Source organism: Harpia harpyja, chromosome 13 (genome assembly GCF_026419915.1).
Source record: "Harpia harpyja isolate bHarHar1 chromosome 13, bHarHar1 primary haplotype, whole genome shotgun sequence".
Taxonomy (NCBI): domain Eukaryota; kingdom Metazoa; phylum Chordata; class Aves; order Accipitriformes; family Accipitridae; genus Harpia; species Harpia harpyja.
In genome coordinates this window covers 13,008,749-13,021,554 of record NC_068952.1, presented here as the reverse complement: position 1 = coordinate 13,021,554, position 12,806 = coordinate 13,008,749, and the positions used below count along the sequence as shown (strand labels likewise).

At 42.8% G+C, this 12,806-nt stretch overlaps 1 protein-coding gene across 3 annotated transcripts in view; it reads left to right on the top strand.

Moving 5' to 3' along the window:
- The first annotated feature begins 2,982 nt into the window (after positions 1-2,982).
- The window catches only part of SYT14 (synaptotagmin 14), a 93,290-nt gene continuing 83,466 nt past the window's right edge, over positions 2,983-12,806 (top strand). For all 3 annotated transcript variants that reach the window (XM_052806204.1, XM_052806203.1, XM_052806202.1), the window contains exon 1: positions 2,983-3,094. In XM_052806204.1, the coding sequence (XP_052662164.1) occupies positions 3,082-3,094 (13 nt within the window). In that variant the 5' untranslated portion in view covers positions 2,983-3,081. The remainder of the gene's footprint in view (positions 3,095-12,806) is intronic.

The window sequence follows — 12,806 nt, the reverse complement described above, 5'->3', positions numbered from 1 at the left end:
CTGTAGTCATGTTTGTGTGCAGCTGTCCTTTTTTGCAAATGACAGACTGATAGGATCACATGGAAATGCTTTCAGCAGAAAGAATTGCCCATTAGATTTAGTAGAAAGCCTCTGACACATCCAAACTGATCAACTGTGCTCCCTTCATGCAGGGAATGGATGAAGCTATAGCTTATACTGTTGCAATTATACCACGGGAAAAAACAAAAATAGTTGAATTTTGGAAGTTTGTTCAAGATTTGTCGCTCCTGGTAACACTGAAACATGAGAGTCTTAGGTGGTGGGCAGGAGTATCTGATGTTTGAATAAAGCTTAGAAATTTTAAACATGTGCTTGTGAAACTAAAGCACAAATGGAACTGATTTGATTCAGCATAGCTCTAAAAAGTCATGTTTCGGTTCTTGACAGATGCTTTTCATACCATCTCTTTGTTGATGTGGAACCATGTTTGTTCCTCATGTCCTGAAACTGTTTTTCCAAACTGAGCAAATCACTACTTTGGTAGAAGTTATGTGTTTCTTTCACGTTTTGAAAACCAAAAGGCTGGACTAAGAGTTCCAGTTGTAATGTTACTACATCACAACCATGTATTCATTCCTCACCCTCAAAAAGAGTTTGTCCAATGATAGGAACTTCTGCATCCCACTATGTTAATTGCATACATGAATCACAGAAATGTGATGACATGTGAGGCTGTCCAAAAATTTTAGATTACTTTTTAAACATCTCACAGCCTGAATCCTGGATTCCGTATGGGTAGATGTCTGTGCTCTGGGAAGTTTTGCTGACGTCAGTGACTGGTACTTCCTTTGTACGGGGATGCTGCCAAAAGCAGGGGGAGAAATAAAATAATGTCAAGAAGAATAATAACTCTAACTATGTACTTGATCCCACAGGAGTCTTCATTCCTGTGCTCAATACAGTAATATTGTCAGAAAGATGGCTATCAAGATAAACTGTACAGAAAACTTCAGGGCCGGAACACTTTCTAGGAACGAACAGAAAATCATCAGGGTATCTGAGGTAAATGTCAGTGCCGGTACAGAGAAATGTATTTGCCATTAAGCTCTGCTGACATTTTCTCTTTTAAGATCCTTTTTACAGTTGCTTCTTGTCTGGACAAATGTCTGTCATTTGGGACTCATGTTTTCCAAGATGGCCATTTTGCTCAAGCTGACTTTGCTTTTAAACTCCTCACTTTGAAGTTGCTTTTTCTAACTGAGGTGAAGAATGAAATTGAGAAAACACATTGATTTTTCCATATGACAAAACATTTCTGAAGGCTGCTAGCCTGAAGGAGATTAATGCTTCCAGGATTTGAACAGGGACTTACATTTGGCAGAAAGAATATGTTGGTACCAAAGATATTCCTCCTGACGATCTTGTGAAAATCTTCCTATGTTCTGCCAGCCCGTGTCCGAAAAACCTGTTCGCATGTACTGATGTGTTCTGTTTCCTTATAGCTCCAAATGTTAGCGGGACTTTCCTACACAGCAACAAGAGTTTTACGTATAACCCGTTGTCTTTCACAATATAAAATCCATAATACAACCGATCTGCTTGGCTGTTTGTTAGTCGCAGGAGCCATGCACAGCCCGGCTCAGACATCCTTCTGGCTCCCAGGATCCCCATGGTAAACGCCATGGGGCCTCGCAAAACCCTGTCCTCTTTGCTCGCCATGTTGCTCCTTTTGCACGGAGCTGCTGGGAGGCGAGGAGGAGAGTGCAGAAGGATGTCCCGCGTGGGACAGCAACTCCAGACCCCTGGGGGAAGAGAGGCTGGTCCCAGTGTGAGGGAGGTGAGGAAAAGGCAAGGAAGGGAGAGGAAGGACCGGTGGCAGGCAGGACAGAGGAAAGGGTAACAACTGAAGCAGCACCTGAGGGGGGAAAGGAGGAGCACACAGAGGGTGTAGCCACAGGGAAGTGCCTGCCATAGCCAAGTTTCAACAAGAAAACACCTCCCCGCCAAAACCCCCCTGTGTAAAGTACTGCAGATCCATTAACCCTTTCTCATTTCTTCAAATCCCTTTTAGCATCAAATTCACTTCAAGCGTTTGTTGAAGGTTGCTGTAAATCTGAAGGTGTCAAGCCCTTCTGAAGATACGTAGCATGCTTGTGAATGTGGCTCCACGTGACAGAATGTTATTTCAGTTTTACACCTCCAAATCTATAGGAAATTGGATGCTGTGACTACAGAACGTTACGGTGAGAAACGGAAGCCATCAAACCTGAGATTTATGGTATCTGTTCACCACAGGATCCTGATTCACTCTTAAATGCCACCTGTCTTGTGCACCAAGTCAGTCAGAGGTACAATGGGAGGAAAAAAAAAAAAAGGTCTGTGATTGTGCAGTGGCACCCTGTCGTGATGTATTACTTGCGCTGTGGAGCAAGTGAAGGCCACATGGGTAATTTTAAAGCTGACATGTCCTGTCTTTCAGCTGCTTTACTTAGCTAAAGTATGACTTTTCCCAGCGTTTTTACAGGGCTGCATGGGCCCTCAGTGCGGCCGTACCTGTGTAAACACGGGGAAGCTGCGCCCACTTGACTGCAGGTGCTGGGCGTGCGAAGCTCTGGAGATGTTTATGGAGCCACAGCCTGACTGACGCTCGCGGTTTAACAGCTTTGTTTTCTGTTTCAGCCACTAGCTTTGGGAAGAAACCCCACGGAACAGAACCATGGAAAGTGATGAGCTCTTCCCTTGACGAATATCAGCATTTCCTCCCCAAACCCGGAGGACGCTCAGGACTTCCCGCACCGCCGGCCGCTGAGGTGAGGTGAGGGGCGGGGCGGGGCGTCTCCATCCCGCTGCGGGCGGGCGCGCGCCCCAGCCGGCGAGCCCCGCCGCTTCGACGGCCTCCGCCGCCGCCGCTCCAACGCGGGCGGGCGGGCACGCGCGCAGGGCGCTGGCGGCGGGGGGAGGAGTCACGCGCCCCGGCACGCTCCGCTGGCCCGCCCCCCCTTCCCCGCCCCGCCCCGCCGCCCCCGCCCGGCCCCGCGCGGCGCTCCCGTCTCGCAGCCGCGGCGCCTGCCAGCGCCTCTCCTGCGTGCGCTCCACTTGGTACGGCCCACCCCGGGGATCATGGCGATTGATGGTAAGTAGGCCAATAACGGGCTCCTCTCGCCCCGAATCGCTCCCCTCCCCCAGCCCCCTCCTCTCCCTCTCCTCCCCCGGGCACGGGGAGCGGGGCGGCTCGGGGGGGGGGGGGGGGGGGGAGAGGGCTGCCACCGCGGCGTGAGGCGGGGGCGCGCCGAAGCCGAGCGGCACCCCCGCCCAGCGGTGCCCGGAGCCGGGCTGAGGAGGGCGGCGGGGGGACGCCTCTTCTCTCCTCTCCCTTCCTTCCCCCCCCGGGCTGGCCCCGCGGCGGGGGCTGCCGCGGAGGGGCTGTTCCGTGCGTGGGGGAGAGGTGAGTGTCGCTGCTCCCTCCTCCCGTCTCCGTGCCTGGGAGCCGGGCAGGGGTAAATAATCCCTGGCGCGGTGGCCGGCATCCTTCCTCCTCCTTCTCCTCCTCCTCCTCCGCCGCCGCCGCCTGCCCCAAGGCTGCCGGGCGTGCGCCTGTGGGCGCCGCGGAGGGGACCTGAGGAGGACGAAGGCATCCTCTCCGTGCCGTGAGCCGCCCTTGCTCTGGTGGGGAGGCGGGGGCGGGCGGGCTCCCCCCGGGGCTGGCTGAGGGGCCGGGGCTGTGCCGCCTCTGCCCGCCGCCGGGTCCGAGACCGCTGGAGCGAGGGGGTGTCTCGGAACAGCCCGCACCCTGGTTGTAAATGTCAGCTGCTGAACGTGCGCAGCCTTATCCATCCTCCCCGGAGAGACTTTGCCAACTGCGTTAAAAGTAATCGTCCCTCCCGGCCCTGAAGTCTCTGAAAACTGATTCCCCAGGCGAGGGAGGTTCCCTGCTCTCTGCCGGTTGCCCGGCTGCTGAGAGCTAACAGGCTGCACAGAAGCCTGCGTCCGCAGATCTTTCTAGTCATCACTTAACAACAACAATAGAAGAGTGAGATGTACTAGACACTTGTTGGGTTTGTTTGGAGATGATCATCTTAAAAGGCAGGGTTTCCAAGCTTTTTTTTGAAACCTTCCCTCGATTCTGAGACTAACTTTACACCTCGTTAAAAATACTTTAAAAAAAATAGTAGATCCTAGAACTTTATTTCCAGCAAAAGAAGGTCCTAAGGTATGCTGCTTCCTCGACCCTGGTGTTTCTTTCTGAAAGCATCTGTTGTTATAACTTGAAGAATTCAGGAAAACAGTGAGGGGCGAAAACCAAACTGTTCTTGTTTGTTTTGCATGTGGGATGCTTCTGTGCTGTCGGTTTCCTTGAATTAGTAACTCAGGCCTCTGTAAGAAGTTGCACTGCGCAAGCAAAGCTGCGTGTTCACCCTGTCTTGGAAGCTGTGCACACCAGGAGTCTAAGCTGGCCAGCTTTAAGTTGGCTAGGTTCTTTTCTGCTGAAAAGCCCTCTTAATATTATCAAGAAGATAGCAAAAATTTCTGCTGGGTCTGGACTTTTTATGTAACTCAAGCTTGGAAAAAAAATACATCAGTCCTTCAAAATCTGTCTCTGTTTTCATTTTAGGCTGCATTATCCCAGAAATCTGTGAGAATTTGTTAGATCTGAAAATATTCACATAATGTGAAGTTCATGTTTAATATTTTCAGAGGATTCAGGGTATTACTTCTTAAAGCAAAAACTCATGAATGAATTAAGCAATCTAGCCTTTGAAAAGAATGCAACACTTCTCATTAGGGCCAGACTTTAGAAATAGCCCATCTTGTGGATACTTCTGTGAAATTGCCAAAATGGGACTGAAGCTCTTGAGAAAATTGGGTGCATAGTTTACAGTTAAATGTGAGGCAGCATAAAAAAAAATCCAATCATGAAAGTGATCTGCTAGGTTTTGATTTAGTACTCTTCCCACAGACAGAAAATGCAATCTATTTTTCTGCTGTAATCTGTAGCCGGTGTGCAGCATCCTCTTTGTTTTCAACTGAATAGCTGAATGCTGTAGACTTGTTAGTAGGTGTTACAATTTTTATTCCTCATCTTGGTGTTCTCTCCCTCCTGTTTATGCAACAGTACCTTGCCTTGACTGTTTAGCAGTACTATTTCCTGGCCAGCAGTGTTTAAAAATATGAGTTTGATTTGGGTGAATACTAACTCTTGAAGTCAGGATCAAACCACAGGGCTTCCTGTCTAAAGTGTCAAAATACAGAATTTACATTGTGTCCAAGTAAATTTGTAAATGTATTTAATTAAGTAAACAGAGAAAATACTTTGCTCCATTTTAAAGACACTGCAGTTGTCCAGGTTTTTTTTGGTAAAGGCATGGGAAATAAGCAAGATTGAAAATTCCTGATTGAAGAATAAATATAAAATAGCTCAAAACTCCTTCAAAGCAGGACATGTACAGTTATATGTGAAGAGTACACAAAATAAAAAGAGCTCAAATTAAAATAGGATTTGTTAGCTGCAAGAAATTAAGTGCTTTTGGTTGTTCTTAAAAAATCTGTAAGTATGCTGACAAAGCGACACTGGAAACGGTACCAGTTTACGTTGATTCTAACACTAAAACCCCCAATTTTTTTAAAAGTGAGGCTTTTGTATCAAGTGTTATAGAGAACCGGGGAGCCATTGGCCATGGCGAATGACCATTGTCATTTTGTTCAGTGACAATGCTTTGTTACTTTTTTGCATTATGATCACTGACAGACTTTTAAAAGACAAGTATCCTTCATGTGACCAAGTTCAAAGCCTTAATTTAGTGATTGCAGGAACAGTTACATCTTTTTCTTTATAAAGTTAATGTCATGTTAAAACATGTTCTTTTTTATATCTTTATAAAGACATCAGATATATAGTTAGCATAGGTCAGGCAATCTTGGATTTGCTAGGAAACAGCAGAGGGCAACCCAATTGGAAAACTTTTGGCTCAAAGGAGTTGAGAGACTTGTATTTACAGTCATTTCAGTATATTTCTCTTCCAAAACAAAATCAGTCTTAGTATTAAGTAGGAGCTCTATTTTATGATGCAAGGTTTTTTATTGCTTAATATTTCCACTTTTTCATAGGGAAAGGTTAAATTAATCTAATGTGGAGAGTATCAGAATGGGGAGGATTGCAAATATGGTAGAGAGTAAGGCCAAACTGAAAGCAGTAGTAAGCCCAGACCGGCAGGCAGTCTGAGATTTAAGATTCTCTCACCTGCAGCTGCCCAGGCCTCGGGTCTTGTGACGGTTTGCTGGGATTGGGAAGAGAGAGTGTTGAGGAGTCACTTCTGAGAATCCTTCAGCATTGCCATGGTAATGTTTCTCATGGCAGCATTAATTTGATTTCTTTAAGCTGCTTTTCCTTTTTTGAGCAATAGCAAAACTTTGGCACCTGCCTTAAGAATTCTGTTGAATTGAGGTCTGGGTGAGGAGCTAGCAGCAGAAATCACATTGTGTTGCATGAAGGAGGGAAAAGAAATGTAAAGGTCGCAGTGGGATGCTTTGTAACCTAAGGCAGAATTGCACATCTTGCATATCCTTATGAATTTACTTTTACCAGGTTCTTGGGCTGCACTTGAACATGCTTTAACATGGTATAGGCTATACAAAAGTGTACATCTCTCAAGGAGGGGAATACATTTAGAGATGAACCTTTTCAGATGGAGTTAATTCTTTTTTAATTTAAACTCTTTCCTATGGTTTTCATTGTGAGGAGTTTGGTGTTAAGAACTGAGAAGTAGTATTAAAGAGAATAATGAGCCGTAAAGATAAAAGGAATCTACTAGAGAAGAAAGAATTACAGGGTGGTGCTGTCATCTAATAAGTTATTGCTAGAGTAATGAGACTAATGAACATGGCTTCCCATATTTTTCCCCTGTGATCCTACTAGTGTAACACTTGCCGTTCTGGATGTAGTATGCCAAGGTCCTCGTCGTGTATCTAGGCTTGTGAATAACTCCTGAGTGTCTCTGAAGTGTCCTGAGCTCTCTGATGTTTCTGACAAGATTGTCCTCCCTCTCTTTCCTCATCTGCCAGCTGTTTGGTTGGGAGCAGGCAGCTGCAGCTGTGTGTGCTGTGTGTGGATTTCTCAGCTGTTTGGCTGTCCCTGTGTTTGGTGGGGTCTGTGTTTATGTCGTATTTGACTGCTGATTTTTTATGAAACATAGAATCCTAAAAGCATTAAGTTCTTAAAACTTTCTGTCAATTTTGGCTTAAATTAGCCAGTGAATTTGTAAGCAATAGAAGGATGGGGCAGGAAACAAACTGTTTAATTATATAACCCTCATTTCCTTGGGAAACAAAGACAAAAATTACAAAATGAACCTACTTTTTTTCTATGGATATAAGAAGAGAGAGGATTTAGAACACTGCTTCATATACGTTACATGAAAACTATCCCTAGTTGCAAATTGCCAGAATCCAGAAAAGAAAACAAAAGAGCAATGAGCTGCGTACAGTGCTTAGGTAGGAGTATCATACACCTGGCTCATAGGTTGAATCTGGCTCAGGGAACAGTTTTATCTTAACTTCCAAGTTACCTGGGATATTCAGGTGTCACTGCAGCATGTACTAGAAGGGTGTAAGATGACACAGAGATCCTTAAGTTAGCACTGATCTGAATTGGCCGTAGTGCTTGTGAATCCAAGTTGGTGCAGCCAGGGCAGGGGTTGAGCAGCAGCAGAAGTATTAAATAAAGCCTAAATATAAGAAGCCGTATTTTGTACTTAGGCCCACTTTTAAACACTTTTGTTAAATGTGGGGTGGATCAAATGTCAGGGTATCAGATTTGATCAGCCACACAGAATCTGTTTAATGCTGTCTTATGCTCATTCACTGTCCGTAGTGGAAGCTATTCAGCGAGTGTTACCCGGTATTAATTTTTTTATTGTCATTGTGAGGATGATTCCCTGCATTATTTGCTGATGGCAGTAAAACCTTGTGCTGTATGCAAAATTACCAATTTCCTGGTTGGATTTGTGTTACACCATCATCACTGTGGTGTTATGGATCTATTGAAATAGAAAGCTGTTAGGTCTCTCTTGCCTTTTAGGTAAGAGTGGGCTACCTTTTTAAAAAAAAAAAAAAAAATCTAACCTCTAGTGCTCTACACACTTCTTTTTGACAAGCTCGCCATGGGCCAAGATGAAACTATCATGCTGCATATAAGAACAGTTGATGCATTCAGAGTGAAATTCTTCTTGAATTCTGTTCATTTTTAGTGCTTAGCACTTTTGCAAATTGGAGCTCTTGGCGTTCAAGATGGGCATGCAGGAAAGCAAATGCACAGTTGCTACCTGATTAAAAATGTTGGCTTATATTACTGCCTATCAAAATACAGGGGATCTGTAAGAGAGGAGAGTCTTGCTATCTTCCAGAGAACTTTCAACTGTTCTAACCATTAGGTCATATTTTCTCTTCACCTTATTCCCAGCCTGATTCAATTACACTTCTTGCAGCTTTTGTAGTGAATGGTGCGAGGGATCCACAGCTGATACTTCAGGCTTTTCCTGAATATTGTCAGGTTTTGAACTGCATAAGGCAAAGGTCCTATGTTGTATATAAAACTAAATGTGCACCTGGGGATTGAAGTGGATTTCAAGTCAGCATTTAATCCTCGCACTTCCTAATTTTTGAGTATTTAACTTTTGAAGGTGGGAGATGTTTTCGGATTTCTGTGTAAACCTGTCTCTAGAGTGAGATGGAGAAACTTTGGGATGGTTTTGAAAGTTAATTGTAAGACAGCAAATGAGTGTTGAGTTTGTGAACTAATAGGTTACATTCTGCAGAGGAGCATATTCTTTGATGTGAAAAGTGGTAGGTTCTGTATGATTGACACACATCTTACAGGTATTTTTGTTTTGTAGTCTGAACTAAGCAGGTTTTTTAAATGGTGCTAGCAGAGAAGACTGTGTACAGTAGGAGTTTGTATTATAAAATCAGAACATTGATTTCTAACTTTTACTCTTGAAAACTTCTGATCTTGAACACATCTGCTGCTAGTTTAATCTGATACTTATTTCTTTTATTAGTGGGTTAGACAGTAAATAATTGTTCTTTATGCACCTGCTTACGTCTACCATCTGCTGTGTCTTTTTTCCAGGTCCAAGAGTCTTAGTCTATTAAATCACTCCTTAAATGGAAACTGTTTGTGTTTTAACCATTTTATTGACTTTTTTTGCCTTTCTCTGTGACTTCTGTGGTTCTATTTTATTCTTTGAGTTGGTGGGACAGAGAGGAGACCAAAACTGCAGAAAATATACAAGATGTGGGCGCATAATAAGGATATAAAATAGCAAATTTGAGTTTTTTTTTTTTAACTTGCTGTCTCTGTCCTAATAAATTCAAATATTGTTTGCTTTTTAGTTTGCTTTTTCACTGCTTCCAAGCATTCAACTTTAAACATTTCGTTTTTTACATATGCAATATTGTTTGTAGACTAAAATGGTAAAAAGGGTACTAAAGGAATGCAGAGGTGATTTTACACCATGGGTGAGGGTGGGCTAATGGGTGTACATAACCTTTTTAGGAAAAAGATCATACTGATGCCAGCTGTAGAGTTGCTGTTCTGTGAAAGTCTTTTCAGCTTTGTTTATTTTCCTTTGCAGTTAGCTGTGTGTTCATCTCAAACCATATTCTTCCTTAAATTCAGTTCATGGTATGAGGCAATTTTTCAAGGACTGGATTTGTTGGTGTATGTGAGCCAGAACACTTTCATTATAGTTGCCTTTTAGAATAAATTTGTAGTATGTTATATGAAACAGATTAGCGTAAGAATGGGTTTCCTAAGTATCTTGTATTCGAAGCAAAAGCATTAGTATTTCCACGTGCTTCAGACACATTAACATTAACAGTGTGTTAGGCTTTATCACTTGTATCCCATTTTACGTTTCTGCACTGTAACACCGCTATTTTATGCATTTGCTGCACAGCACTGTTGTTTCCTTCTCGTTTGACAATCCTGCATGCTCGAGGCAGGTGGCCAGCCTTACCTGTGATCTGTAGATTGACAATGACTGTGTCTGACCTGGGGTTACAGAGCAGGAGTGAAGGAGCTCTGCTGAAATGGATGTCCCTTGCCGTTGCTGTGTGTGAGCAGCAGCTACTCCTCTGTAATTTGGCAAGGTGGGCTCTCAAGGGCTGTAATGAATGCTGTGCCCCTCACCCTGTTCGTGCTACTCAGCCTGCATGGTATTGTCATTCTGCACTGGTATTCCATGGACTTGTCGAGGGAAAAAATAGTTGTCTAATGTTGAATAAAATATTAAGTGAATGTTTGTTGAATGTAGTCCAAACTTACGAAAATTCTAATTAAAATACAATCCTCAGCAGGAAAGTAGTTTATCATATAAAGAGTATGTCCCAAAACTTACACCCAATGACAAAGACTTCATGATACGATGTAATGTTCTGCTGCAGCTACTAACATGGATTTGTTGCTGAACGGAAGAATAATGTATCTTATACAGCCTAAGTTGCACCACGGTATTGATACTGGAACTGAGACTGTGTGACATGTTTGTTGAAGGGATGGAATGGATGGACCCTCGCCGAGTTTGTGGGTGGTGCCAGATAAGGGAGCAGTTAATAAGCTGGAGGGCAGGGCTGCTACCTGGCAGGTGCTCAGCAAGCTGAAAGAATGGGCTGAAGGGAACTGCATGAACTTCAACAAGGACAAATGAAAAGTCCAAGTCCGTGCAGCACTACAAGCTGCGGACAGACTGGCCAGGAGCAACTCTGCCTGAAAGAACCTGAGGGTCCTGGTGAACAGCATGTTGAACATGGACCAACCATGTGCCTCTGACCTGTATCCAGCTGTGTTAACCCAGTATGAGAGAGACTGACAAACTGGAGAGACTCCAGCAGAGTGCCACTGAGATGGTGGGGGACTGGAGTACATGGCACGTGAGGAGAGTCTTGGGAGATATGTTTGTGTAGTCTGGGGAAACCTGAAGGGGGGCCTCTTACTGCAGCCTTTCATTGTATAAGGGGGTCTAAGAAATAAAGATGGGTTCTTCAGGTGCACAGAGAAAGCCCATGAGGCAATGGGTGTGAGCTACATCAAGGGAGATCCTGACTGGCTATAAGAAAGAAGTGCTCACCGTGAGAGGGGTGACACCTTCCCTGCCTTCCCCTTGGAACCAGTAGTGCCTGGAGAGGTCATGGAATCTCCGTCCTTGCAGAACGTAGTTGGTTGAGGCCCAGAGGAACCTCCTGTAAAGGTGGTCCTGTTCTGAAGTCTCTCAGAGCGCCAGAGGTTTTTCCCAACCTAAATCACTGTACGATAATTGCTATGTTAAATTTCCTAGACAATTATTTTCAGCACGTAGTAGTGGAGTTTCAGCTAAAGTCCAAACATAGTAGAACTTTGAGTTTTGAATTGTACTAGTTTTAGAAAGACATAAAATTTAATCAATACAGAATTCAGGTGGTGCTTTATCTTCTTTGATGTACAACATTTCATCTTTTTGGTGCAATAGTCATCTTGGTAAATAGAGACTTGGTATACAAAATCTCTATCTTAAATTGAGATAATTAAACTTCCTCAGGTGTTTCAGCTGCCTCTAAAACATCTGGGCATTCTGTTTGTGCTAAATGTTTGAATGATTTAGATTTTAGGGCCACGAGGTGATGGTCCTTGCTGAAGAAAATTTAAATGTTTTGTTGAATGTGCAGTTCTAAAATTACTTCATCTTTCATTATTTCTCATTTTACTTCCATTGTCTGAAATTATGGAAAGCTTTATGTCCCCAGATGGGTTTTTTGTATTCTCAGATTTCATTTTGCACAAAGTATTATGTAGTTTTATATGCAAACTCACTTTAAACTGTTAAATAGGAGATCATGTTCATAGTCAAGATGAAATAGAATTAATAATAATTTATATCTAAATCAAACTTAAATTTAACTGTAAAAGTATGGTGACCTACCACTATATTAAAGTCAATTACTTTAACATCCAAAGACTGTAAAATTTAAGTGGGTCATACCACCGAACCTTTGGGATTTGTGGGTTAACCAACACAAAACTAGTCTTTCAGACTGAAGTGCTAAATTAGCAATTGACATCTTGCCATCATGCAGAATGTTTTCATATTTTCAGTTTAATTTCTTCCAATGACTAGGTTATTCAAAGCTGAGAGACTTCTTGGGAGTTGGAAAGACAGAAAACTTGTGTTCCTTTGTTGATCTTTGAGTAAAAGCAAGGTGTCAATAGTGTATTAGTTCCACAGTTTTGAAGAGCACTAGAGAAAAGAAGAATCTGCCCAGGTGACTTGAGGATAATATTTCATGTGTTTAATAAATTGGTTAATTTAAAATATAAAAGATGCTTGCTTCAACTTTATTTTCAAAACATGTAGGTAATTTGATGTATTTTTATTTAAATTGATTTCCATCCAAAAGCAGTTTGGAAAAAGAGTAGTAGATTAATCACCTATTAAATAAGAAATATAATTCAGCATTTTCTAACAAAATAAAAAGGAAAAAATAATAATCCTGAATGAATGCACGTTAAATTGTATAAATTTACTATATAGCCTTGTGGTCAATAAAAAGTAACATGAGGATTAATGTAAAGGCATTATTTAGTGGAGCACCATCGTATTTTAGCTTCTACTTGATTGAAAAAAGATAGCTTTCTTTAGAAAACAGTAGGTAGCAATGCAAAATCCAAACTTAAAACTAGTATTTTATGATGAGATTTCAAGCTGGTTGATTTAACTGAGGACAGTATATAATTAAAATCTAATGCTGCTCACTGTTCTTCTCTCGGTCATTTCTAGGTGAATCTTTATTTTTAACTAACTGTCTAGCATCTGTGT